Source organism: Argopecten irradians, chromosome 9 (genome assembly GCF_041381155.1).
Source record: "Argopecten irradians isolate NY chromosome 9, Ai_NY, whole genome shotgun sequence".
Taxonomy (NCBI): domain Eukaryota; kingdom Metazoa; phylum Mollusca; class Bivalvia; order Pectinida; family Pectinidae; genus Argopecten; species Argopecten irradians.
The window spans coordinates 5,101,023-5,128,886 of record NC_091142.1 but is presented as its reverse complement, the minus strand read 5'-3'; the positions used below and the strand labels follow the sequence as shown (position 1 = coordinate 5,128,886).

The window sequence follows — 27,864 nt, the reverse complement described above, 5'->3', positions numbered from 1 at the left end:
CTGGTATCGATATAATTTCGATAAAGGACAACTATAATCAACTTCGAAGTTGATCTATAATATTTAGTAAGATTTCTTCAAATCGTGATTGATTTTGTTTATTAAGAACGCACGAGTCTCCTCGATTCGCATACAAAACCCGTGCGACCTTTTTATGCTCCCCAAACGCTAGGGCCTTTATTTACCGTGCTGCTCAAAATCAAGGATCAGACTTGTTACGCTTTAATCTCCGTGTTTGCTGCCAAAACACACGAGATGTACTTCCTGTTGCCGAAACGAGGGGTAATTTTCGGATTACCCAAACACATGGCATCATTTTTGTGCTGCCAGAACGTATGGGACCATTGTCTAATATATAAATTGCTAATACATTTACACTCTCTGTTGTTTTTCATCACACACAATGGATGTTTCTCTTTTTTTTTATCTTTCTTTGCATTCAGGATACATCGAGCATAACTGATGTCTCAAAACACATTCCTATTTGCGTTTGTAATCACAACTGATTATTTGAATCTCATTTATGATGAGAAACGATCCTCAATACTCCAGGGGTTCCGATCGCATACGGTCTACAACCCCTGGACTATTCCATAGTCGATCTCTGTGGTCTTAAAAGAAAATTTTCGCAGGTCTGTGATTGGTTCAGATTTGTTCGCCTGAGCTGCCTTCAGTTTGACTATGAGATAGTCCAGAGACCGTAAGTGATCGCAACCCCTGGAGTTTCGAGGAGGATGACAAACCTGTTTTGCCGTTTCTATTGTCTAACACATAATAATACATTATACATCTTTTCTTATTTTCAAACGTATGACCGACTCGGTTATTGTCCAGACGATTTGAGCCACCAAATAATATTTCTGCATGGATATTCTCTTTGCTAGCTGTTGCCCTACCTATTGGGCGATTTTTCTCCCTGTCACTCTCGCCTATGCACTTTTTGTTGATTTTCCATAATACATATCTTTCTTAACAACATGTGCTCAAAATAACAAAGTGGTTTATATGTATATATATATATCTGATGCGATGGTTTATCCTTTGACGTGACACCATATTCTTAGTGTGTCGCATGCTATTAATTCCGTCATCTCTAACACATCTTTTAAATGTCTCGATAAAGTGTAAAAAACAAGACAAACTTTCACTAATAATCGCGATCAAGAGCATGCGAGGAGATGTATAGGAGTTTGTAAGACGTTTTTATCAGACGGCGTATCTTCTTATCAGCCATGTTCTAAACATGATACACGTGTACCACAAACAAACCTTCCCGCGGGTCAGATCAATGACGTAAACAGAAGTGAAGTTACTGCTCCCAGACGCACAGGGCCGTGGGAAGCTGCAAACATATTTATACATGCATGCCTCAAATTTATTGTTTCAGCATTTTTGATGGGGTTCAAGAGCAACATCTCCCGTTCATATAATATACATGCAGTGTGCGTGGTACCGCCGACGAGTGTTTTTTTCTCTATCAAAAACAAGAGCATGCGAATTAGTATTTTTCTTAAGTTACAAAAGTGACTTACTTTACATCATTTACCCATTGAAATGTTGGACCTCCTTATCTTAATTCAAGAAAAGAATTGCGTCCCGAAAAAAATCCATGGCACTATGCCCTCCTGATTGTGCATGCACCAAAAGGAAAATGAATTAAAATATGTATTTTTGATAAATTAGACCTATATAAACACGATAATTCGTCAGTTATTGTTCAAATGATGGGCACCTTTTATGCTCTGTCGGCGGTGTTCTTCAATAATTGGTCTCCTTGGGATAAGGGGCCACTTTCTAGTGCTTCTCTACTAAAACCGTCAAGATTGCTCTATGGCTTTGGCAGTATACTTCAGTAAGATAGCCCTATAAAAAGGGTAGAGTTCCATTACATTACAAAGAGTCACAAACATACCACAGTCTACCAAAACACTAAACACGCACACACGGGAAGCCGTCCTTGATGACCCTGGGTGTTAATAGGACGTTAAATTAATCAATTAATCAACCATAGTTACATATTGCTGACTTATCTCCCTTTGCGTGATAACATTGCTTGGTAGGTCTTTTGAAGCGTAATGTCAATATAACTTTCATGGAAAATGACGAAATATTTGCACACTAATTACCTAATATTCTCCGATACCTGACGGCATTATATACGCAAGACAAAACGAGAGTAGGGTCATCCTCGATATTCCAGGGGTTCCGTTCACTTACGATCTCTACACCCCTGGACTATCTCATAGTGAAATTGAAGGCAGCTCAGCGGAAAACATTTGACCAATCACAGGCTAGCAAAGATTTCCTTTGAAGACTACAGAGAGAGCGACGCCTAACATCAAAGCCACACAGTCAACCACAGTGTACCGTTATACGGCTCTTTTGATGTACATCGTATGACTAAATTACCTGTTCTATTCTGTTGGCTCCAGTTTTACTATGAGATAGTCCAGGGGTGTAGAGATCGTAAGTGATCGGAACCCCTGGGGTATCGAGGATGGAGTAGGGTCAGTGTAACATCTTGTTGCTATGGTTTGTGCTTGAACCATACCGATTCATTTCTTCTTCCTAAATTATAAGGTCGTAAAGTCCACCAGACACCAAATGTTATTAAATTAAAATGTATAAGGTTTATCTAAAAAGAAATGACATCGCATAAGTTGAAATGTTACAAAAGCGGAATTTTTGTGCTACCTTCTGGAGTTATATGGAATATTCTATTCTGGTATGATATGGACAATGGCCAAATTTGAACGAATAAATCATACCCTGTGTCCACTCCGTTCCCAGCAGGCAGAAATAAAAACTACGTCATCGCAGCTATGGCCATATGCGTTCTGATACACGTGCGCCTGTGTAAGCGAGTTTCCACTTGATAACGCGTGCACAGAAATACAAAGAGCCATTCTGTGTGAAGGGCCGTTGTATTATTGGAATCATATGGACGAACGTTATTTACGAGAAGTTTCTTGTTAGGGATACATTAAAAGGTTTACAGACGCGCATTGGTTATAGACATTCAGAAATTTATAAAGCAAAAAAGAAAAACACAATATTTTCTCGAACTCTATAGCCAATTATTCCATCTTTTCAAACTGTTTTATAGATTGACAATACTGAAAAAATTACCATATATAACAAGTTTATGTCTGGAATTTCTAAATATTTTTTTCCTTTGTGCGAGCTGAATATTTGTAGCCTACGATCCCCAGCTTGCATGCAAACCGCGACATACCTATACACACAAGTAGACATCTCTCTGGCATTACCATGGAAACAGAAACATTTGTTTAGGTAATCAGTACTCATTAGTTAATTACATACATGCTATGGATATAGGTACCTCTCCGGCACTCGTCTCGAGTGTGCGTTGCTTCCAGAGGTCAAAGGTCATGTTTTGATACAGGAAATGAAAAAGACCTCTAAATTGACACCCGTTATAAATATCGTTTGATGTTTGTAGCAGACTATGGGTGCATTCGATCTGTTCGTTGCCATGAGGACGAAACGCTCTCTCGAAAATAACTTTTATACAGTTCATGCATGTATATAACTACACTTTTAAGCACCTATACTCAAGGTCATACAAATGTATATTATAATGATGCTAATTAGTATAATTAAGTAATTTCGATATCCAAGTAATTTGATAAAACCGTTCCAATTATATAATTATGTTACATAATTCACTCACGCAAGAAACTTTTTTTTCTAAAAGAATCGTGAGAGAAGATCAGAAAGATGCTTTACAAAAATAAGATCCTCTTCAGTAAAGATTTGCAACAAACAGCAAAATGACAAATAGGGAATTGGCACAAATTTGAATTGCTCAATACACGTGTATTGCACGTGCAGTATACTAAGTAATTTGGATTGTGAGTTGGAAAACAAGCGTCGTGGTAACTTATAAATACAAGTGTCTGTAATGTACTCATTAGTTTGTGTTAAGAGAAATATGTTTCGTGAAAATGCTATGTATTTCAAATACAAATTGGCGTTTTTGCAAGACTTTTTCAGGAAACGATTGAATTTAGTTCTTTGCAGTAATTTACAAATAAAACGCACATTTTTCTTACAATCGATTTCATTTCTCCAGGGAGATTTTACAAAACCATTAGCACATGGTAGCTTTAATCCCATAATAAAGAATAATTAATATCAAAGATGCGCTTCACTGCTGACGAATGGTGTTTCTTCTCTTTCAAAAACAGGAGCAGACGAATAGGTATTTTTCAGTTACAAAAGTGACTTTCTTTACCCATTACCACCAGTGAAAAGTTTGAGCTTCTGATTTATTAAGAATAATTAATTACATCCCGAAAATAAATCATAGCACTATTAACTATATGGAATGAGCAAAATTAATATTTCATATGGACTTTTGTGTTGATAGTTCAAATGATGTGAATCGTTTATGCTCTATCAGCGGTTGAGCATCTTTAAGATGTGGAATGATATATTGAACCTATTCCCAATTTGCATATTACAGAGATATCTGCACTTGCGGGTAGGTATTGATTGTGACGTCATGTGTTTGCGAGCGTAACGTTATACGTTTCGGTGAAAACGACGTAAATTGCGCTCACAAAATAATGACGTAACAATCGATACCTACCCGCAAGGGAGCTAACTCTGTAATATGGAAAGACGGAATATATTGCATGAATAAGAACAGAACCAGGACAAGCCATCTGACAATTTATTGTCTTTCATTATCAGAGGACGTACAGATATGCATCCTGATACTTCAGGGATAATTATAACTTTTGATCTATCCACAATGACATGCCACTGATGAGTGGCTCAAGTTGCCATGGATGTACACAGGAGTATCAAGTTACAATATTCATTATGAATAGACAACAGATCTTCATTTCATGTTTATTACAAGATATCAACATATTTGATCTAGTGCACCTGGCACAATGTCCTTATCATGAGAGCAGGTAACAGTTGTTTGTATATAATGTATCACGTGTCAAGCTCTTCTAGATCATTACCACTTATAATAACTTAGGAGAAGTGCAGATGAGTTCATGGAATCTGTTAACATACATGTATTTTATACAAACATACAGATTCGTCATAAAAAAATAATTTCAATACCGGAAATTTTATGAAATTATTACATGTTGCATTTTTTAACTTATCCTGAAAATATCATGGAACTCTTCTGACTGGGACAGTTCACTGTTAAGTTTATGAGGGTGAGAAAAGGAATGAACCTAAACTTACCTTGAAGATCATTTATGTATTTACTAAATGATCAAATTAACATGAATTGTCCCTAAGAGTTCCCTCCCCTTGTAGAGAAATAAAACTTCTCTTTTTTTACCAAGTACATGTATATAAATAAGTTACAAATAAATACTTTCTACCTGATATTATCAGTCCATGCTATAGACTAAGTATCAGATTCAAAAGCCTATATTGAGGTCATTCATTTCAACAAACTCGGAAGCTTTTCACCCAAGGATGACACAGACCCAAATATCAGGTCTCTCTGCACACTAGTTATTTTTTTAGTCTATTTGACTCCAGTGACCTTGAATGAATGTTAAAGTCACTCATTTGAAAAAAAAAACAACTTCCCAGCATGCTATCAGGTCTCTCTGCATACATATTACTAGTTATTGCAAATAAGTTGCTGCTTATTTGACCAGTGTAATCTTAGAATGAAGGTCAAGGTCATTAATTTACAAACTTGGTATCCCTTCCCAGCATTAGAAGCTCAATATCAGGATTCTATAGCACTTAGTGTTTTAAGAAGTTGTTTAAAATGAAAATTTAAGTTGATGGCTGAAGACAGAGAGACAAATGGCAAGTGAGCAAGCAAATATCTGATGACTTTTGAACTATTCTGAAACTGTTGTGATTTATAATTAAAAATAATTTCCAGCTTTGAGATTCATTTGTCGCTACAAGAGTCCATCCAATTTTCTTTACTTTGAACCTACCTAGCACTTAATTATATAAATACATGTAAATGAGATTTCACACAGGGTCAACATTGACTACCAACCTATGTGATACATGGAAACAATTATTGACTTGAGTCTTTGTCCAGGTTAACACGACTATAATATTGACATACAATGAAGGAGTTTTAATTGTCTCTATGACTAGTACTGTGTTACAATAGTTTAAAAACATTTGTGATGGGTTTTTTTCTAAGCACCATGAGACTATATTTTCATTTTCTCATTTACAAATACCGGGTATCATGACATATATTGTGTTTGTATTTGAAATTTAAAATAAAAACTAGAACGTCTGTAAGACATAAGTAACCTCATCACCTCCATCTATTAAAGCAGAACACAGTTTCACCAACATTCCTTAACTTAAAATTCCCCATAGGAAAGCATTACAGAAGTTTAGGAAAAAATCTTAAGTTAACGAGCTTTCCTTAACTTCTGAAATGCTTTCCTATGGAGATTTTAAGTTAAGGGATTCCTTGAATTGAAGGAATGTTGATGGAACGGGGCCACAACAGCATGTCTATGACACTACGTTTTATGCCTTCCATTTCAAACATTATCATGTGTTGCTATTTTAAGAATTTTTTTGGAGGCAAGGCTTTTTCTTCATAAATTGTTATGATTAAGAATTTGGTGAACAGCATAACTGTCCAGGAGTTCACCAAGAGTCAATTTTAGATACTAAAACTGACAAAACTTTTGATGGTGTGACATAAATATTTCTGTTTGGATCAGATAGACGCAGCACAGGCTTTCCGCACACTCATCTCCTGAAAAATATGAAAAAAAAAATACATTTTAACTTTAAAAGACATTCATATTAGCTTTCATTGATAGAATGACACTTCTTAAACTAGCAATAACATTACATTTCGTCCCACCATGCATTGTTTGAAAATCATTGGAGGGTCAGATCCAAGACTTTAACAAACTCTGTTCCCCTTCCCTTAAGGATGCATTTAGCCATAATAGAATAAAATGGATATCCATCACTCTGTATGGAAAGATAAAAGTGGACATAGCGTCACATATCCATTGAATATGGCAGGACTATAATAGCCAGTGAGTGACCACTAGCTAATCGACTCTTGATCACAAGTTGATAATTAACTTAAGATATTGGCTGTGGTTACTGGTAAGATTCCAGCTCTCTCTCTAAATAGAAAGTGTCAGAGCCAAGTTTTATACAAACTCTGTTTCCCTTTCCCTATGGATGTTTCTGGCCAAATCTAACTTGGTATTAAATCAATATATTTATGACTAGTAGCCATTTAAAGGATTTACTAATATTTCCCCCTATTGGGCCCCGCCCTTTCTGTCATAAGGGAGTCAGAGCCAAGACTTATAAAAATTCTATTCCCTTTTCCCTTAGGATATTTTATGGCCAAATTTGGTTAAAATCCATGACTGGAAATGATTCAAAGGAAATGTTAACAGAAGAATGAACGCTGGATGCCGTGTTGTGGCATAATGCTTGCAATTGGGGCCAGGTGAGCTAACAAATACTGTACAAGGTAAATCCATGTAAAAGAGTAGATTACAGCAGTACTTCCCTTAGAATGTCAATACACACATACACAAACAACATCATGCTAGATGTCACCACAAGGACATGAAGTCTGAATAGTTATCTCCCCTTGTCAGCCGTTTTCGGGGAACCAGATATGTTGACCTTCATCCACGGAGCATAAATGTAGCTTCCTTGTCTGAAGACGACATATTTACCAAAAAGCAACCAATCATAAAACCAGCTGAAGATCACCTTTGACCAGCCAATCAGATCAATTTATTATCAACCAATGACATTCCAGTACAGAAAGTTGTAGACAAGAGAAATTTGTTTCCATGGAAACATGGAAGTGATTTGCTGAGTTGCCTGATATATGTAACAGTGTGCTAATATCAGCTAGGTATGTGGCACATGTGTGTTTGGTTAGGTACGATTGTCTCTGCTACGTAATCCACTCAACTAGACACGGGCAAAAATTACGTCATGTGTCACCTGCACGTAAATAAGGTTAAATCACACCGTCACGATAACTGCAAGCTGAGCGGTTTTGTTGTTTGGAACAAATAAACATGTACCAAGGACATGATGGATGTGATGTACCTCGCTGTGTGTATCAGCCTTGAGAACTATGTATTATTGCCAAATATCAAATCATAAAGTTTCTGCCATACCTACAGTGTCTGGTAATTTGTTTTATTTTTTTTTAATTACCTAGCATAAAAATCTTTGACATTACCATGTAATTATAATGTCATATTTTCCTCAGCATGCACCTGCAATCGTTTAACAAAGCGACATTTTTACAGTCTGCGACTTTTAAGCACTAGTGCGATGCCGATGACTAGTAATTTTTCGCCAGGACAAGTGCCAATTGTAATGAACTAGTCTAAATGAACATGTGGCTCCCCCACCCAATTAAAATCAGTAAATACAACATTTTTCAACACATTTTGACGTGTTTCTGTTTGCGATTATTTCATTCTGGATGCAACATTTTAAATTTGTTAGAATTTGCATTCACAAATGCATCTAGACTGTAATTTGGGGTTTACTCGTCTAAATGATTAGCAGCAAAATGAAATATTAACATCAGAGACCGTTTTTATTGTGTTTTTTCCACACTCACTACCATCAAACTAGAACTGTAGCTCAGGATGTCAACTTATAACCTCCCACCCCGTTCTGTTCTATAGCAAAGGGGCATAACTCTAAAAAAGGTAGAGGTATCTTGTTCTGATAAAGATTACCACATCTATCCTGTACAAAGAGTTTTGTTGCAATCCCTCGAGTAGTTTAGGAGTAGTAGTCAGTCGTTTGTTGTGTCTACAGGCAGGAAAACAGACGGACAACATGAAACGCCAACTGAATTTCATGATTTCCATTTCAAAATACCTTTGCCAAGATTTATTATTTGTGGATTGTTAAAGTGAATGAAAATACCTTTTAATGTAAGTGACGTTGAAACTAATTTTCACAAAATTACTTTATTGCGAAATTCATGAAAGTAAATAACACATGAAACAGTAGCGTAACTTCATTGTAACACCGCTGTATAGTCGACAGTATTCTAGACAATACACACAGCAAAAACACTTAGGATGACTTACCCATTTATCCATGAGTTCTGTGAAGGTGAATTTGTCAGGCATCCGTAGTAACAGAACCTCTAAGGTGTTCTGTACGGCCTGCAGGAACATACTGGATTCTGGAGAAAATTCAAGCAAATACTTAAAGGAAAACCAACACAATTCAACAACATTTCTATATCGGTATCATTAATACAGTTAATCCTGCCTTAGCAACTACCTCTGTATAAAGACCACCTTCTTCACAAGACCACTTTTCTAGGGTTCTAAGCAACCAATTTCAGCACAAATAAGCAAAGACCACCTAGCTATAAAGACTATACAGTGGAACTCTGCTAATATGAACTCAAAGGGACCGAAATGAAACTTCGAGTTATCCGAGTGTTCGAATTAAGGGAGTTCGCATATCTACTGATGATCTCTTTACTTGGTATATATAGACTAGTTCCATGTCGTAAAACGATGTGAACAAGAGAGATGTCAAAATCGCCAGTGGTAGTTGCAAAATGATTACAATAAAACCGAGATATATATTTTGAAATGCCGTTCTACGGCAGATTAATGAAAAAGAAATTAGCAGTTTCAGCGATCTCGTTGTCCAAAAAAATCTCATTTCGAGTTATCAGAACATTTAATGTATGATTTTGTCATTCGGACCAAAAATTTACTTCGTATTTTCCGAGTTCTTCGAGTTTTCCGAATTCGAATTATCTGAGTTCTTTGAACAAAGATAACGAGGAAATTCAGTCGGGACCTGTGCAAAGTACTTCGTATTAAGCCAGGTTGTCTAATTATCCGAGTTGGTATCAACCAAGTTCTACTGTATTTCCTCTGTCCCTTGGGTGGTCATTATAGACAAGTTTGACTGTAGTTATCATTAGCATAGAAAACGAAATTTAGTGCAGATAATGGATAATTAAAACTATAAAAAAAATCATGGCTTTCAAATTGATAGAAGGTTACAGTCTATTTCATTAATCTGAACAAAAAATATGTCTTTATTTCAGGAAATTCCTAGTAAATGTCATGACATCTGACCCAAAGTAATTCGAAAGTACACTTTTACAAAGCTTGCTTTTGTTCCCTCCATCTTCCTTGAGTAATAAAATATGAAACATCATGTTATACTAGAAGTATTGCCTGACATGTAACATTTAATTAAGTTCAATGTCATTTATGTAAACCAACTTGATATCCCTTCATCCCAGCATGCTACAATACTGGATAATTTCAGAAATATTTTATTAACAATACAAATATAAAGAAAATTACAAAGTATTGTTAAAAGAATTAGACAACAGGCGCAATGCCTATATCAGTCTTCTTCTATTACTTCCGGTTATAGGCTTGGTAGAAAGATATTATGTATCAACTGATTATTTCTACAGAAATTGTATATCATAACATGTAAAATACATCTAATTTATTATGGATTAAGGAGTATTATATATTCATCATGAAATTAAATAGAAAAGGTGAGATAATCTAAACATAACGACCTCAGAACTCTAGATTATTATAAAATTGTAAATACCAAGTGTATATATAGGTTTTTTTTTTTATTTCTATTTAATGGCTATAGATAACTTTTAATTTGTTTGTAATAGCTACAATAAATTCCGTCTCTGCTGACTTCGCCTGGCAGCATGCCCCTCCTTTCTGCAGAGTAACCCCCAGATTCATGCCCCTCCTTTCTGCAGAGTAACCCCCAGATTTATACCCTAGTTACTGCTGACTTCGCCTGGCAGCATGCCCCTCCTTTCTGCAGAGTAACCCCCAGATTCATGCCCCTCCTTTCTGCAGAGTAACCCCCAGATGTATACCCTAGTTACATGTTAGTCCATACATCATACAGTAGCTACTCCAAGCATTACAACCATGCTTTTTTTCCACCCATAGTCTATGGAGGAATGCAAACAATTTGTGATTTGGGAGAGCTGAGAATTATCAGGGAGAGAGGTAATATCACTTGGTTATAATGTAGTTCTCTGGCGGATTACATCACACGTTCTCCCGACACAGCAGGTATCCGTGTAACTGTACCTATGTCAGGGGCTCTAATCAACATCAATATACTGTCTGTATGTAGCAGCTTCATAACCACTACATAATACACCTTTATACCTAGGTATCTTCTGTAGGGGAGGGGGGGGTGTCTATAGGGGAGAGGTGTCTGCAACTTAATGGTGACATCGCCCCAGGTGAAAGGGGTAGGGGAAGTGGGTAGGGAGAGAGCTTAAAACTTACTGGTGACATCACCCCGGGGAAGTGGTAGGGGAAAGGGGAGAGCTTAAAACTTAGTGGTGACATCACCCCGGGGGAAACGGTAGTGGGTAGGGAGAGAGCTTAAAACTTAGTGGTGACATCACCCTGGAGGAAGGAGTAGGGGGAGGGGAAAAGCTTAAAACTTAGTGGTGACATCACCCCGGGGGAAACAGTAGTGGGTAGGGAGAGAGCTTAAAACTTAGTGGTGACATCACCCCGGGGGAAACAGTAGTGGGTAGGGAGAGAGCTTAAAACTTAGTGGTGACATCACCCCGGGGGAAACGGTAGTGGGTAGGGAGAGAGCTTAAAACTTAGTGGTGACATAACCCTGGAGGAAGGAGTAGGGGGAGGGGAAAAGCTTAAAACTTAGTGGTGACATCACCCCGGGGGAAAAAGTAGTGGGTAGGGAGAGAGCTTAAAACTTAGTGGTGACATCACCCCGGGGGAAACGGTAGTGGGTAGGGAGAGAGCTTAAAACTAGTGGTGACATCACCCCGGGGGAAACGGTAGTGGGTAGGGAGAGAGCTTAAAACTTAGTGGTGACATCACCCAGGGGGAAGGAGTAGGGGGAGGGGTACCTCAAACTTCATGGTTACAGCATTACTTATCCATTACTTATATTTGGTGATCGTATATATGTTGGTTGTAATGCCCTTATAAAAACTTAGTTCTGGTTCAAAAAGCACAATAGGTAGATGTGTGACATTTTCACAACAGACATTTGACCTTCACACATGACTTCTTCAGACAGATGTTTGACCTCTTTAAAGACATTTGAACTCTACATGTGAACACTACACACAGACATTTGACCTCTGCACACAGGCGATTGAACTTCACATTGACCTCTACATGCAACCTATACATTGTACAAACAGATATCTGACCATTACGGACAGACAGTTACCATATTTGACCTTCACAGATAAATAAATGACTTCCAAATAAACAGTCAGACTTGGCAATCAAACAATACCACATATATGAATAAAATACATCTTTCATATTTAGCTAAGACATTGATCACAACTCTTGTTACATTGAAATATACACATTATAGAAACTGAAAGGATTTTCTTGCCTTTCCTTTTATTATGATACATGTATAAACAGATTCTTAGTAAAGCATAAATTTACACTGCCAGATGAGGCTCATAATCTAGAATACATATAGTTACCTGAGTAACATAATTATTTCTTGGTGTAATTAGATTTTAGCAGATGAATATAATGCTAGCCGATGCTTCAGAAGTAGGACTTTGTAAATATACTTATTTTAGTGAATTTATATTTCAGCGTAAAAGCGTGTGGCAGAAAAAGTAATGAAATGTTATTACCATTACTCATCTGCTATAAAAAAACCTGTAATATCTTACAACAATCGTACAGGTTAGTGAAAGCTTTCACTTAAATGATTACCGGTAAATATGTACATATTATGACCATTTATGGCTACACAATATCAATGACTCTGTGACCTTATAACAAGTTTCAAATCATTCATACGAATCATCGCAGCATGCAATATACCTATTATTGTTACAAGAACTCTTTTCTTAAGAATAAATTCCTTTACAAAATTGATTATGTTTGATGACATTGACATTGAGGTCATGGTTGACCTTGGAGGTCAAGGTCAATCATTTGATATGCTTTAAACGGTATTATGATACAGGTCAAGTATCAGGTATCAAAACACAATTATTATTGAGAAGTTGCTAATTAAAAGGTTTGATTGAACTTGGCCAAATCGACCATGAATGAAGGTCAGGGATATTGTTTGAACAATGCTGGACAGTTAATATCTAGCCTATAACAGGACTTCTAGCATGCAATCAGGCCTCTGAATACTTGGTGACATACAACTGTAGGAATACTGGGAGTAAAATGAACAATGGAGGAGTGGCTGGAAAGGAAGTGAGAGGAGGATGGATGGAGATTGCAGGTGGAAGGGGTGGGAAGAGGATAGAAAGACAATGGTAAGAGAATGGGAAGAGGACAGAAAGAGGATGGGTAGTGGATGGAAAGAGGATGGAAAGAAGATGGAAAGAAGATGGAAAGTGGATGGAAAGAGGATGGAAAGTGGATGGAAAGAGGATGGAAATTGGATGAGAATGGGAAGTGGATGGGAAGGAATGGGAAGAATATGGAAAGAGGATGGAAAAAGGACAGAAATAGGATAGAAAGCAGATGGAAAAAGGACATAAAGAGGATAGAAAGAGGACAGAAAGAGGATGGAAAGAGGATGGGAAAAGGATGAAAAGAGATTGGGAAATTAGTGTAGGCGGAAAGAAATTGGGAGCAGGATGGGAAGGGGTGGAAAGAGGATGGGAGGAAGATGGAAAGAGGATGGGAAGAGGATAAGAAAGAGACCAAGAATTAAGTGTAGCTAGGAAGAAACTGGGAGGAGGATGAGAAGGGGTGGAAAGAGGATGGGAAGTGGACGTGAAGAGGACGGGAAGAGGATAGAAAGAGGGTGGGAAGAAAGTGTAGTTTGGGGAGACTGTACTTACCATACTCTGGTGCTGTGGTGTCACACTCGGGACTGTTATTTGGGTAGGTCCCTGGTACTTTGACAGATATAGGCGGTATACTGGGTAGGTTTTTATCATCTGGAAAGTCAATTCAAATATACATTAACATGATGTATTTATTTCAATGTCCCTTTAATTCACAAAATTCAGACTAATCTGGTAAGTCAAAATCATTATCAATTAGCATTTTCAGTATTAAGTTTCTCTTGCCTCTACACACAAGACATAAGACAACCTATTATTTTCCATGATGGAACAGCTTTGCAGAATTCAAAATCTTTTCCCAATACGACACTAAATTAAACAGAACAGTTGGCAATTTTTGAGAAATAACCTTCAAAGATTCTCAACGAATTAACTCATTCACCCCTTAAATTTCATAATGGACTGGTCTAGTCTTTGATTTAGAAGAGTCTAAATGTGTCTTCAGGAGTTAATGATAAAAAAAAATTCATTTGCCAAAGAAAATAAACAGCAATCTCCACAAAACAAACCAATCAGTATTTGTTATTACCTAGACGACACAGAAGGTGGATATCTTTTGACCCTCCGTGTTGTGTGGGGTCAAAGTTCACTTTAAAACGACCTCCAAGACGTGCTATCTCTCCTTGTAAGATGTGAGGAATTTCATCCTGGTCAGGTTCCTCTACACGTCGGCGTTTTGGAGGCGGACTGGGTGCCCTAATGAATACAAAATATTCAAATAAAATTTTGTTGCTTTAATTAACATAAAACAATTGTTTAATATTTTACATTTAAAAAACTTGTTTTTACATGATGCTAGCACACAGATTCTATGCTCTTTTTTGAAAATGGTAACTTGCAACCTATTTTTAAGACATGACTGTTGGCCAGCTATGCTAGATCTTTGTAGTGTGTAATATTATGAACTGCAAATCTGTGAAGAGGTGTATGTACTATCTGTGAATAAACTAAAGATCACTTGGCCATAAAAATAATTTTTTTTCTTTGTTCCATGGGTGGTCTTAGACTCTACAATGAAATAGAGAAAGCTGATTCGATTACAACAAATACTCTGTACATGTGTGTGGCAGTTCAAATTAACTTTAAGTTTTTAGAGATTTTTCTACTGTAAACCAATTTTCTTTTGAAAGTAATTTACTTTCCCTGAATTCGCGATTCAAGTAAACCAGCGAACATTAATCTTATTCAATGTTTAAATCAGAGAATATTTATCTTCATGAACTTGTTTTGAAATGGAAATCGCAAAACGAAGAACTCATAAAACTGTTTTACCTGATAGGACTGCCGTGTAATGCTGTGACAGCCGGACCGAATGTCCGCTGTAGTGAGTGGTTTAACATTGGTGATGTCATATGTGCTGCCACCGCATCCAGCAGAGGCTGACACATGTGTGTGGCCGTCGTGGAGGCCTTGGTCACCGAAGTGTCTGCATTAGATGGGGCCTAGAACAGAATGACATGTCATATTACATAGTTACAAGTGTAAGATTCTATTTATCATAAAACGTTTGAATTACATTTCATATTACATAGTTACAAGTGTAAGATTCTATTTATCACAAAACTTTTGAATGACATTTCATATTACATAGTTACAAGTGTAAGATTCTATTTATCACAAAACTTTTGAATGACATTTCATATTACATAGTTACAAGTGTAAGATTCTATTTATCACAAAACTTTTGAATTACATTTCATATTACATAGTTACAAGTGTAAGATTCTATTTATCACAAAACTTTTGAATTACATTTCATATTACATAGTTACAAGTGTAAGATTCTATTTATCACAGAACTTCAACAGAATGACATTTCATATTACATAGTTACAAGTGTAAGATTCTATTTATCACAAAACTTTTGAATTACATTTCATATTACATAGTTACAAGTGTAAGATTCTATTTATCACAAAACTTTTGAATTACATTTCATATTACATAGTTACAAGTGTAAGATTCTATCTATCACAAAACGTTTGAATTACATTTTGTATTACATAGTTACAAGTGTAAGATTCTATTAAGATTTATTTTTTGTTATTACACCTGTGTCTTACAATATTTGTGATAAAAGGTAATTCAATAGATACATTTATACAAGAGATCCTTTTTCAAAGCTCTCTGCTCACAATCCTTACAAAAAGAATAAATCAAAACCAATTTTTATTCTGCTTCAAAAATTCTGTAATTTAAAGCTAAAAACTTTAAATCATACATACATTTATAATTAATAAAGTAATTATTAAATCATTTTAGCTTTTGAGTTAACATCTAAAAAGGTTTAAATGCTTACCAATTCTCCAGTTTTGTCCTATTAAAAAAAGGAAAATGAAAGTAGCTTTAAGAGAATTTCTTTAATATGAAAACATGAAGGCTTTATATGTAGTGGATCTACAACAGTGTAGTAAATAAAAGATATATTTGTTTATAGTGTAGTTATATTTCTTGAAACACAAAAATTGCACCGTTAGTCATTTTAACCAGCCCTATCACCGTGTTTAATCCACTTAGTTTGGGAGTACGACAGTAGAAGGGATGATTTGAAGGAGTGACAGTTTCGATTTTTAGGCCTCTTGCACTGATATAATCATAGTATGGACATGACCTTCATATAAGCTAGATAAGACTTTGACTTACCCATTCTAGTTCCAGTTTCAGCAGTACCTGTTCACATTTCAGAAGGGTTTTCCATGGCAATCTGCAAAATAAATTGTTGTACAAACTAGAATAAATTAAGTGGAGATTTTGTCTAAAACTAGAATTATGTCACATTAATAGCATCCTCTGTCCAGAGTGTAAATTGTACAGACATTTTCTTACTCCTGTGTACATAGACCACATTTGTTGGGATGCCAAACATAGTTCATTACTCAAATCATCCTAATTTGATTGATTTTGCAAGATGTTGAGATGACAATCTTGTCCAATCAACAAGACTGCTAGAACAAACAGAACACATAATTATGAGAACAGTCATCTTTTCCTTAAAAATGTGAAATATTTTGGTTTCTCTAAACAAGAGTAGAAACAATTGGAACGCTTGTTCAGTGGTGTTCAAATTAAGGTCTATTTAAGGAATATTTTTTAGAACCGCAGCAAAAGTGTCTATTCTGTACCCTGGAATAAATAAATGTCTGCAGGCTTTATATCTGGGACTGAGAATGCATTAGATGTTGGAATGATATCTATTTTTTTACCACAGGTATTATGAACAGAATTTGTTCAGAAACAAGAATCTGGCTGTGGTAAAGGGAGACAATTCACAAACCGTTTAATTACTAAAGACTAAAATAATGAATTACCTTTTAGATGGATCTGTTAAGATTTCAAGCAAGTTCTTCATCTTATGGATTTCTCTCACTCGGTCTGTAAACAGAAATGTCAAAGATAAATGTATTTAAACAAACAGGTTACATTATTTGTTACTTGTGTAACAAAGTAAATGTCATCCTACAGGAGAACTTAATCAGTGATAATGAATCAAACTCATGGCATCATTTTAATACCTCTAAACTTTTTCTTCAGATTGGAAAGTATTGATCATGTAAAAGTTCTACACAACCATTCATTGATTAGTGAATATTTCATGTGTGACATTTCAGTTACTAATACGTTGTGTACACTATCTGTATCACCTTCACCAGACAGTTGCCACGGCTTCATTATAAATTACAAAGTGTCCATAAAGATATACAATTAACTCTGACACACTAACATTTAATTCGTTGAAGATAATACTGTGAGAGTGTCATATCCCATTAACACAGGCAAACAAATCACTGATTACAATTCATTATCAAAGACAGTTAATTAGGTTTTATAATAACTGTAGATCAGTAATTACTGTCATCTTTGTCTGTGGACTGTCGGTTCATCATCTGTCTAATTCTTTATTTAAGAATGTCAATTAAGTTTTATGATAATTGTAGATCAGTAATTACCTTCATCTTTGTCTGCAGACTGTCGGTTCATCATCCGTCGGTTGATTCTGCGGAGTGGCTCTATGTATTTGGATAGCTGGTTCAACTTGTCTAGGTAGGCCTGATCCTCCTGTGATATCGGAGTCTGTCCCGATCCGGACGCTTTACAAAGGGAAGTACATATATTTGTTAAATAATATTGCAACAAAGCCAAATGGCACCCACTAAAGACTTTAAAACTCATCATAATTGTGAAGAACTTATCATCAAGGATGAGCAACTACATGATTGCAATTTATTACCTTTAAATTAAGAAGACAAAAATTATAATCTTGAAATGAGCCTTTCACTTTATTTTTGCTTTATTTTTGCGATAATTTTTTTTTTTTTTTTTTTAAGCAGGGATGATATTTTCCTGTTTTCTCAGTACATTGCTATGACAATGAACACTGATCCGAAAAATATTGAAGAAATATTGAACAAATATACTCTAAAAGCCAGATCACAAAAATTTGAAACCTCCGACTTTTAATTTTCTCATTTTCAGTTAAATTCCGGGAAAGTTTAACCCGCTATAAAAATTAACTATGGTTTACTAAGAGACACCTCCTGTTTTGTTTAAAACCCTATTTAACAGACTTGTTGCTGGTTATACATACCTGGTGTGTTGAGGTTTGTGTTGCTAGGAGACAGAGCGTTGAAATTCCGTGAGGCTGGGGACGGGACCACATATCCCTGGGGGGAGGGGGAGGTCATCATCGAGATAGGAGAGTGGGTCATCTGGGACCTGGAATACAAGGTCAGTATATCTAGTATATCGTAATTTCTTAAATATATCATGCAGAAATGTCTTTATTTAAACATTAATCTGTTTCGATTTCAATTTGTTTGGTGTTTTTTTTTTTCCATCCTATTACCGTAAAAGTCAACTTCAATTTGTGCAAACAACAATGTCATATTCATCAATTATGGACATTTGTTGAGGTCAATATGGTGTTATACAACCCTGGTAGAATAAAATCAAGCATAGTCCGAAGTCATTGTTTTAGATTCTAAGACAGACTTTAAAGATACAATGCTCCTGATTCAGCTTATCCATGGACATATTTTACATTTGTGTAATACTAATCTGACCAGTATTATTATTAAAAAATGATGTTTAATACAACTGATAGAGATACTTCAATTCAAACATCTGAAGTAAAAACATGAATTAATAGAAGGGGAGATAACTCTACATAAAATGCTGACCCCGACTGTTGTATGGGAGAAGGAACGGCTGATACAGTACTCGGCTGTGACATCATCTGCTGGGCTTGTGATGACTGTCCTATGTTCTGTGTAAAGGGAACAAATCTCATTTACATACATGGATCTTTCGGAATTTCGTCTATGCATACGTTTAAGATTTCTGTTTCATATTTTTTTTATAAAATCTTTAATAACTAAAACTGGATGATATGCAATCACAAATTTTAAATTGATATTAATTAATTAAAGCCAGTATATTTGTAGTTAGTGTAACATATATTGAGTTATAGGCCCTACCCCCTGGGGGAATCCCCCTGGCTGTGACATTGGTACCCCCGGGGGACCAGGCCGCGGCTGTCCAGGCATATTCTGTTGATACTGGGAGTGTTGTGGTGGCTGCTGCTGCTGAAATTAAAGTTAAGGTCAAGGTCAATTTCTAATCAATGAATCAACTTTATGGTGACTTTTACTATTCTAACAACAGATCCCAGATTCCTTTAAATGATCTGTGTCAGTCAAATACTGGAAATGATGGATAAAATGATGTACCAAAAACATATTCAATTTTTAAAATTCCCAGAAAATCAGATGACTGAAGCAATGGCAACAAAATGTCATACTCAATTTGCTTCTACTTTTCTGCAGGGTTGTTGACGTAAAAAAAAATCACAAGACAATGAATATTGAAATGTAAATCATTATTATTATATTAATAATATTGATGAACAAGAAATATTTGCAGACAATGAAAGAAAAAAAAAATATACTAAAGGACTGTTAACTTTCACAAGTGTGACAAATATGATCAAATATGATCAAAAGAATTCTGTATCCTATAAATAATTTAGCGCATTATGATGATTGTCTGCAAAGCTCTGGCATCTATATAGACCATAGATGCAATAGGAAGATAGTTTAATGCTTAGCAAGGAATTGTGCATCATATGAGACGTACCGGATTAGCGCTGGCTGGCAACTGTTGGGCGACAGGTTGGATCTGGACCTTGTCCGCAGAGGTCACTATAAAAGCATCCTGTCTCTGAAGCAATACAACACCCCAGAGGGTCATTTAAATGATAGATTATTACATAAGATAACATTCAACTATTTGACAGTATATTTGGTCTTTACAAGAGATAGTTAATACAACATGACATTCACCTGACATCTATATAGACCATGAGAAACTGTTGTTAAAATTCATGACCTTGAGAAACTTTGTTTCATTATGCTTTGACCTTGACATTACAATCAATCTTTGGCCCGAACCTGCAATGGCGGTCGTTGTTGCTGCATATTTGCCATATTACGCTGTTGTTGTTGTTGCTGTTGTTGCTGCTGTTGTTGTTGCTGTTGCAGTAGCATATGTTGCTGCATTAACTGTTGTTGTCGGTGTTGCTGTTGTTGTTGCTGCTGCTGTTGCTGCATCTGAGCCTGTTGCTGTGGTGTCAGTATTCCTGTAACCATGGAAACATCAAATAAAAGAAATGTGACCAATTTTTGTTAATACTGTTATTTAATAAGTTATAGAACTTCTGTCATTATGCTTTTTGGCAAGCCTATATGCACACACATATAGGACAGACTAATGTGAACAAACTTTCATGCTGTGATAGGTGACTTCAAATATTTCACCTCCAACCAGGAAATTGAGCCCAAATGGTCTTGAAGAAAGCAAAGCAATTGTGTTGTCCATTTAGAGAATATCTTGCTCAATTTCAGGGGTCTGTACCTTTTTTTTCATCTTTCTTAAAACATATACACTTTAGAGAGTTTTTCTTTATTTTAAAGTTCAAACAGTACAATTATCTCAATTACATATTTTCAGCCTCTTGGCCATTTTCAGGTACATAGAAACAAAAGCCAAGCTAGGTGAAATCCATCTTGAACTTCTCTGGAGAACGATCTTTTGAAATTTATATTCACATTAAATTGGATAACACAGCTAACTTTGTCTAGGAGAATATAAGTGTTTGGCCTCAAATGCACCTAAAAGAAATCACTGCCATACACTCAACAGAATCTACAAACAAGTTTACCTGCTTGTTGGCCGGGTACTGTAGTCCCCTGCATTGCTAGGGTCTGAAGGGCATTTATGGGGTCCTGCATTGGCTGTTGTTGGAGTCCAGTGGCGCCCCCTTGTGGCATCCCTTGTTGTTGTGGGTACATCATCCCACCGGGTCCCATCCCTTTCTTCTCCTTTTCTTTCTGTGCATCTGTTATTCATTAAATTTGTCATTATCTTATTTTTTTTACATAAATATGTGTTTGTTTAAAAATATAATTAAGAAGAGGGAATCTCAACAGTTTCGTCTAGTGTATAGGGTTGTATATAGAGTACACCTGTACTTGATACCGATATAGTATCATTACTCATTTCAAAAATTAAAATACCAGAGCTTTTTCTCACTGCTTTGGGAATGAGGCTCGTGCCATGGGGAATGGGGCAAAAAATCAGCCCCAAATCATGCTGGAAAAAAACCCTGAATATTATATCCTTATCTTTGCCTATTCCTTATTTCACTAACCTATTATAGGTTGCTACTTAACAAAAAAGCACTCAAATACACTTATGTAATTCCACTTTAGTCAGTGCAAAAGATTCATGCAATAATTGTTAGAGTGAAACATGATTATAACAAACCTCTGGAGACCAGAAAAATAACTTTGGTTTAAATAAGCATATAGTTTGTTATATAAATAATATTGATACATATTATAGAAACCTCAACGGGAAATGAAAATTACAACAGTATTTTCCGGAGTATAAGTCACGACTTTTTTCTCTGAAAATCGAGAGTTCTACTTATACACCTGTGCGATTTATCTGTGAACGAAAACCAAAACCTGACTATGTTTTCGCATTATTACGTCATGATTCTCATGTGAAAATCGTAAGTTTTACTCGCCGTTTAAGTTAAGTTATACATCGAAAAATTGCTGTAAAAGTGTTTAAAAGATATAATATGTAATGAAAATATAATAAAGATGAAAATAATTATGTACAAACCGTATGTTCAATTGTAAAATTGTTTGATTCACAGAAAATCTGCCTACTGAAGGGTGGTTGCTTACAATCACAACACTATGGCGGACTGACTTCGCTATCGATTTTCTGTGGGGTTGTTATTGAAGTATAATATTAAAACGTCAAAAATGATGAATACATTATTACCATGGATTCATTATAAACATATTTTACTGTACATCAACTGCAATGATCATGCAATTAAGAAAATCAAATGTTTGCCAAATTACCTGTAACCGTTTTTCCTGTCTTTTTTTTAACGGAAAAAGCTCTTTATTTCTTTATTTTCTTATCGGAAAAAGCTCAAAATTAATTATAAAAAATTCCATCTTCCATGATTCAAAAAATGATTTTTTTTTGTACAGTGTGACATGAGAATATGTTACATCTACAGGTACTTACTTATTCCTTTGACATGTAAGATGAGTCTGGCTACAAGTGCTAAATACTCCTCCTGTAAAAACAATAATTTTCTCTCTTAAACATTCTCTTTATTTAGCTGTATGTATGATAATAACGCTTATTATACCGTGGTAGATGTTGTCTTATTTCAAGGTTTTAATTATTGTGATGGAAACTTTTATTCATAAGAATAGATCTACATAATTTTGTATTATGCTTTCACAAGATGAAAATTAAAGTATAAGGTTATATTATACTGGTGTGTGATTTTACATATACTATATCATATCCTTACACATTCAACTTCATTTCTGAGTCAAACTAGATTTATTGATATTTAATATAATGGTATACTGTAGCATAAAATTTGATCAGCAAAACATTCACAATTAATTGAAAGAATAAGATAGTCCCTGGAAGCCAAATTGTGAAATTTTAAAATTACTAAAATCAATTCTAGCTAGACTCTTGAAAATATTGAATTTGACCCACGCAAATATTATTAACCGACTATACAAACATATACCGGTACATGTGTATTTTACATTTCAATATCTTACATTTTGTATGCAATTTAAAATTTGAGATGATTACAAAAGTAAAGAGCAGATGTTTTTGTATCTCGAGTCTGAGGAAATATCAAGGTTTTACTCGAGTATGAGGAAATATCAAGATCTTACTCGAGTATGAGGAAATATCAAGGTCTTACTCGAGTATGAGGAAATATCAAGGTCTTACTCGAGTATGAGGAAATATCAAGGTCTTACTCGAGTCTCGAGTATGAGGAAATATCAAGGTCTTACTCGAGTCTCGAGTATGAGGAAATATCAAGGTCATACTCGAGTATGAGGAAATATTAAGATCTTACTCGAGTATGAGGAAACATCAAGATCTTACTCGAGTATGAGGAAATATCAAGGTCTTACTCGAGTATGAGGAAATATCAAGGTCTTACTCGAGTATGAGGAAATATCAAGGTCTTACTCGAGTATGAGGAAATATCAAGGTCTTACTCAAGTCTCGAGTATGAGGAAATATCAAGGTCTTACTCGAGTCTTGGCTTTTAGGAAAACATGGTTCTCCATTTCCATACTTGATTTAGTCATAGGAGTGGCAGCCATCCTCACAGCTTCATCTCTGAAAACATTAAACTGTAGTGTACAAACTATGCATAAACCGAACAGCACACTTGATTCATTTGAATCAACTGTTAGTTCAAACAAGTATGTTTTTCATGTCTGATAAGAAAAACAAGAGGCCCTTGGGCCTTAACGGTCACCTGAGTACAGATATAGAATGAAACAAAGACATATAAACACTATATACAACTGTACTGGCCCTTGATGTCGGTCAGTGATTTTACAAATTTGACTTTTTAATCTATGAAGAGTATTTGCTTTCATCAAACCTGTGAACTCAGATATTTTTCGAAATTTTCGTCATTTTGACCCTGTTTTGTCCCGCCCCTCTGGTCCCTCAGGGGGTCAGCGAGGACTGATATGGATATTAAACTTCTATATCTCAGGCTTATAATTAACTCTAATCAAGTTTGACTCATTTCCTATGAAAATTGAACAAAAAATTTAAAGGTTTCTTAATTATATAAGAAAATACATATCAAAGGTCTAAATGAGGTAACAATACCAAACATATGCATGATTTTCTACGCAATCTTAATTAACAATAGAGATACATTTTGCTGTTTTGCTGTAATATTCAACTACTTCGCAGTATTTAGGACGACAGCAGGAAACATAAGACGACCCGTGTTATGAAAATTAACATTATTCAGAAGATGATGATGAGTGTAGTATTAACGGTAAGTTTAATAACTTTTGCGACTCTACAAAATTATCAATGTTGTTTTACATTCCCATTTTAAAAATAAAAAGCCCTTTCGGAAAGGTAGTGGGCCTTTAATAAATAAGAATCATATGCAGAGCTGTTTTCGATTATAAGGTTTGACTGATTGGACCCGGTTGTTCCGAATAAACGAAAACGGCCCAGCTGTACGTCTCATACACTGTATACAGGTTGGGGAATTATTTAAAGAATTTGACAGCCCTGGGCAATTTAGTGAATTCAAAATTGCCCAGGGATTTCAAGCGTCCCGATCGCAAAGACACCTGACTGAACACTACCAGAAGTGATGTCGGGGCTCCCTCTTGAGCCCCAGTTCCAGACCTAGCCCAAACCTAAACGGACGTGTGTGTTGTTGACCACCATTGTATTGGAGCTATTTGGAGCCATACACAGCCCAACGATGGCATCTACGCTTGCTATCAAGCCCACGACGCGGAGTAGGTGAGCCAGTCATTCAGCAGACTGTGTAACATTGAGTTTTCACAACATATGCAAACTTGAGTATGGATTTGTTACTAAAAATAGATTTAACATACATGTCATATCTCCCGGCGTGAGACAAAAAAACCTCTCGTATTTTAAAGCCTTTTATTGTCTCTCAAGATATGTTCTTGTATATTCATATTGCATATGTTCTCAAGATTAATTTTATTACCTCCTGCATCTGTCATGTTGTACTTCTGACTTTCATTGCTTTTTCCTTTTATGGTTAGAACCTTACATTTCAGCGGGTGGAATTTCAGTAGCCATGTGTTTGACCATTATTGCAGTTTGTCCAAATCCGATTGTAAAGCCTTTTTATCATCTTCATTTCTAATTTCCCTGTAGATTTTGGTGTCATCGGTGAATAGGAAAAAGTACTTTGATGTGGTTTGTTCCGGTATAATTCATTTATATAAATCACCAAAATGATAGATTAGGACCCAAGACTATTGCATTGGGGACATTCTTGCTCTATACTGGTTAGTTCTTTGCATGATTTCACATTATACAATTATTATCGGGTTGCTTTCCGTTGACTGACTAATGAATTTTTTTCCACCCAATTAAATATTTTCGCGGTTTTTGAATTTTTTATTTACTTGGTTACAAAACCCTAGAATAAATATGGACATGTTATGAAGATATATACATAATGATTTAAAATTAAGGTTTCCCAAATGTTATTCACAATTAGCACTTATCTTAACTATAAAACCGTACACGAGATTTCAGCGTTTTTGCCTATTTTTAGTAAACCTAATTCCATACTTTGCGTATTACGAAACGTTAGTAGTTTTCCCCGACCTGGTAGCTATAGGCTATATGTTTCTGGTTGTATATTCTTATGGGCAACGTCGTTAGACACGGCGTTATGTTTTGAAAGGGTCTTGTCGTGCTTATCTTCTATTATTGCTGAAGTATATGCAGTAAAACAAGTTACAAAAGCAGTTATGTACGTTACTCCCATAACATGAGAGTCGACTGTCAGCCGTTTTTTTTTATCGGACGTTATTTTGCTGACTGTCGACTCTCATTTCTGAAGGGTCATTTCTTTGATGCAGCTTCCGACGTCAGATGAAGGCGGAATGAAAAGTGCAATAATATCAATATTAATAGCTCAATCAGTGATAACATTGATGTGTACTTACAGTTTAGGTATTAATTATCCCATTTCTATAGGAAAACCATAACTTGAGGACTCATAAAATAGTATTTTAGTGGATTAGATATGATGAATCCTTTCCGTAACATTTTGACCTAGTTTTAAATATGGCGGCTGGTTACCACAAAAAAAACGGAACGTGAATTCAAGCGGACAAAAATGCAAGTAAAAAGTAAAGGCAGATCAAGTGTTTTGGGGACTTAGCAATTCGTTTTTTCTATTTACCGGGCGGATCGCTTTCATCATGAAGTTTTGTCTGGGTCATGAAAGTTTACGTTAGAAGTTGTAAATATTTGTTTAAGATGGATTTTACGGCTGATTTTGTCAAAAAACTTGTTGATTTATGAAGAAAAGGTATGGTATTTGACATTGATGACGATTTAAAAATATGATTTTAAACGTGTTATATTGTCATAATCCAAAACTTTGAAATGTTACCCTCAGCATCGGGAAAATGGCCTATCGGAAGTTAGAGGTTAGACACGACCGTAATTGTTCCAAAAAGTGGTTCTCGTCGTGCTGATACCTCTAACATTGTTGGAGTATTTATGTACGTTAACAGTAGGCCTAGTGTATGTTGCAATGTTGGAGCGAATGGTCCTGGGATGACGATTATGTTTTACACCTTTTATTTAGATCAGCGGTCCATTTAAAAGGATATTTGCATTTCTAAATTTCTATTTTAAATCACAAAATTTCATTCGAGCACCATAAAAAGCCCCAAAATAACGAATAAACTTACATTTGAGCAATAACTTTCCGCCGGAAAGCTTCGCTGCGCCAATCTTCCGCCATTTTGGTTTTGATGTAAAGAGTTATACAAAGGGAAGTAATTCTTATTTCGTTTTCTTATGGTGCCGCTCCATAGAACTGATGCGAAATTTAAATTGTTTTCAACTATAATATCAAATATAGAAATTTATGTTACTTATTAATCATTGACTCTAACAAAGAATTATCTGATAAAGAAATAAAGAAATAAAAATCAAATTAATAAAGAAAAAAAAAAGATAATATAGGTCTATAACAGAAACATTTATACATATGCATATATGTTTCTGTCTATAATAAATCTTTTTTTCAAATGTCTCTTCAACTCGATAAAGTTGGTCAGAACGTGGTATTGAATCACAAAGATAATGTTTTGGTCTTTTTTTAATTTAATTTACGTCAACAGCATCTGTATCACTGTTTTTCCAGGAACCTTTTAAAACATTGTCGTTTGTATTTGCCATTATTGAGATATATAAAGGTGAGTTGGATGGTTATTTACCTGTACAACAGCGATCACCGAAAGGGATGTTAATTAATTACACTTATCTCTTAATTACCCTAGCAGCGTGCTATTTACCTATAATTCATACGCATGTTTTATGTAGTAGTCCGCTAAACCTATTTGTATATCGGGCCAAAAAAAAATAAAATGCCTTATCATATAGGCAGGATTTAGCGGACTATATATACGTAGAAACATATTTTTGCCTAAAACATATAAGGGATAAAAACCCGAATAATACAAGCAGGATTAGCGGACTTTATACGGTGAAGATATTGGGGAGGGGAGGGCTCTATCTAAAATGTATGTAATCATAATAAAGCTATCAGTTTTAATGAATTAAGCTGTGAAAATCATTTGATGGCTTCAGATGCCTTGTTAACGTTATTTACAAAACAATATTTACGTACTGTAAAATTGTTGTTTTTATGCCTTATGTATGTTTAATTGGTAATATATCTGCAGAAATCACTTTACAACAATTAAGTCATAACACTGTTAAATGTTCAATGGAATCGAAGACCACCATTTGGCTTCATGGTTTGACCATATATACTGTATATACTGTGCTCGTTTCACTTCATTAAAGATGTAAATATTTTAGCCTTTATT

At 35.4% G+C, this 27,864-nt stretch overlaps 1 protein-coding gene across 2 annotated transcripts; it reads right to left on the bottom strand.

Moving 5' to 3' along the window:
* Positions 1-5,352: 5,352 nt before the first annotated feature.
* On the bottom strand, positions 5,353-26,777 carry LOC138331168 (mediator of RNA polymerase II transcription subunit 15-like). Of its 2 annotated transcripts, none has more exons than XM_069278639.1 (18): positions 26,719-26,777; positions 23,518-23,605; positions 22,469-22,520; positions 21,078-21,254; positions 20,308-20,495; positions 19,994-20,077; positions 19,336-19,443; positions 19,039-19,124; positions 18,447-18,574; positions 17,809-17,949; positions 17,170-17,233; positions 16,505-16,565; positions 16,161-16,178; positions 15,134-15,303; positions 14,391-14,557; positions 13,856-13,954; positions 9,099-9,196; positions 5,353-6,751 (listed from the first exon to the last, which is right to left on the bottom strand). In XM_069278639.1, exons 1-18 carry the CDS (start codon positions 26,769-26,771, stop codon positions 6,713-6,715), a joined length of 1,821 nt encoding a protein of 606 aa, XP_069134740.1. In that variant the 5' UTR covers positions 26,772-26,777; the 3' UTR covers positions 5,353-6,712. The 2 variants fall into 2 exon arrangements, with proteins under 2 accessions (XP_069134740.1, XP_069134741.1); XM_069278640.1 differs by having other exon boundaries at positions 19,336-19,440.
* Positions 26,778-27,864: the final 1,087 nt, after the last annotated feature.

Bases quoted from the DNA above. Each gene is read 5' to 3' on its own strand.
- LOC138331168 (XM_069278639.1), bottom strand. From the start codon at position 26,771: ATGGCGGAAGATTGGCGCAGCGAAGCTTTCCGGCGGAAAGTTATTGCT. The intron at 21,255-22,468 runs GTAAGTACCTGT...AATGAATAACAG, and splicing joins CTTACATGTCAAAGGAATAA to ATGCACAGAAAGAAAAGGAG. The intron at 20,496-21,077 runs GTAAACTTGTTT...CCATGGTTACAG, and splicing joins AGTACCCGGCCAACAAGCAG to GAATACTGACACCACAGCAA.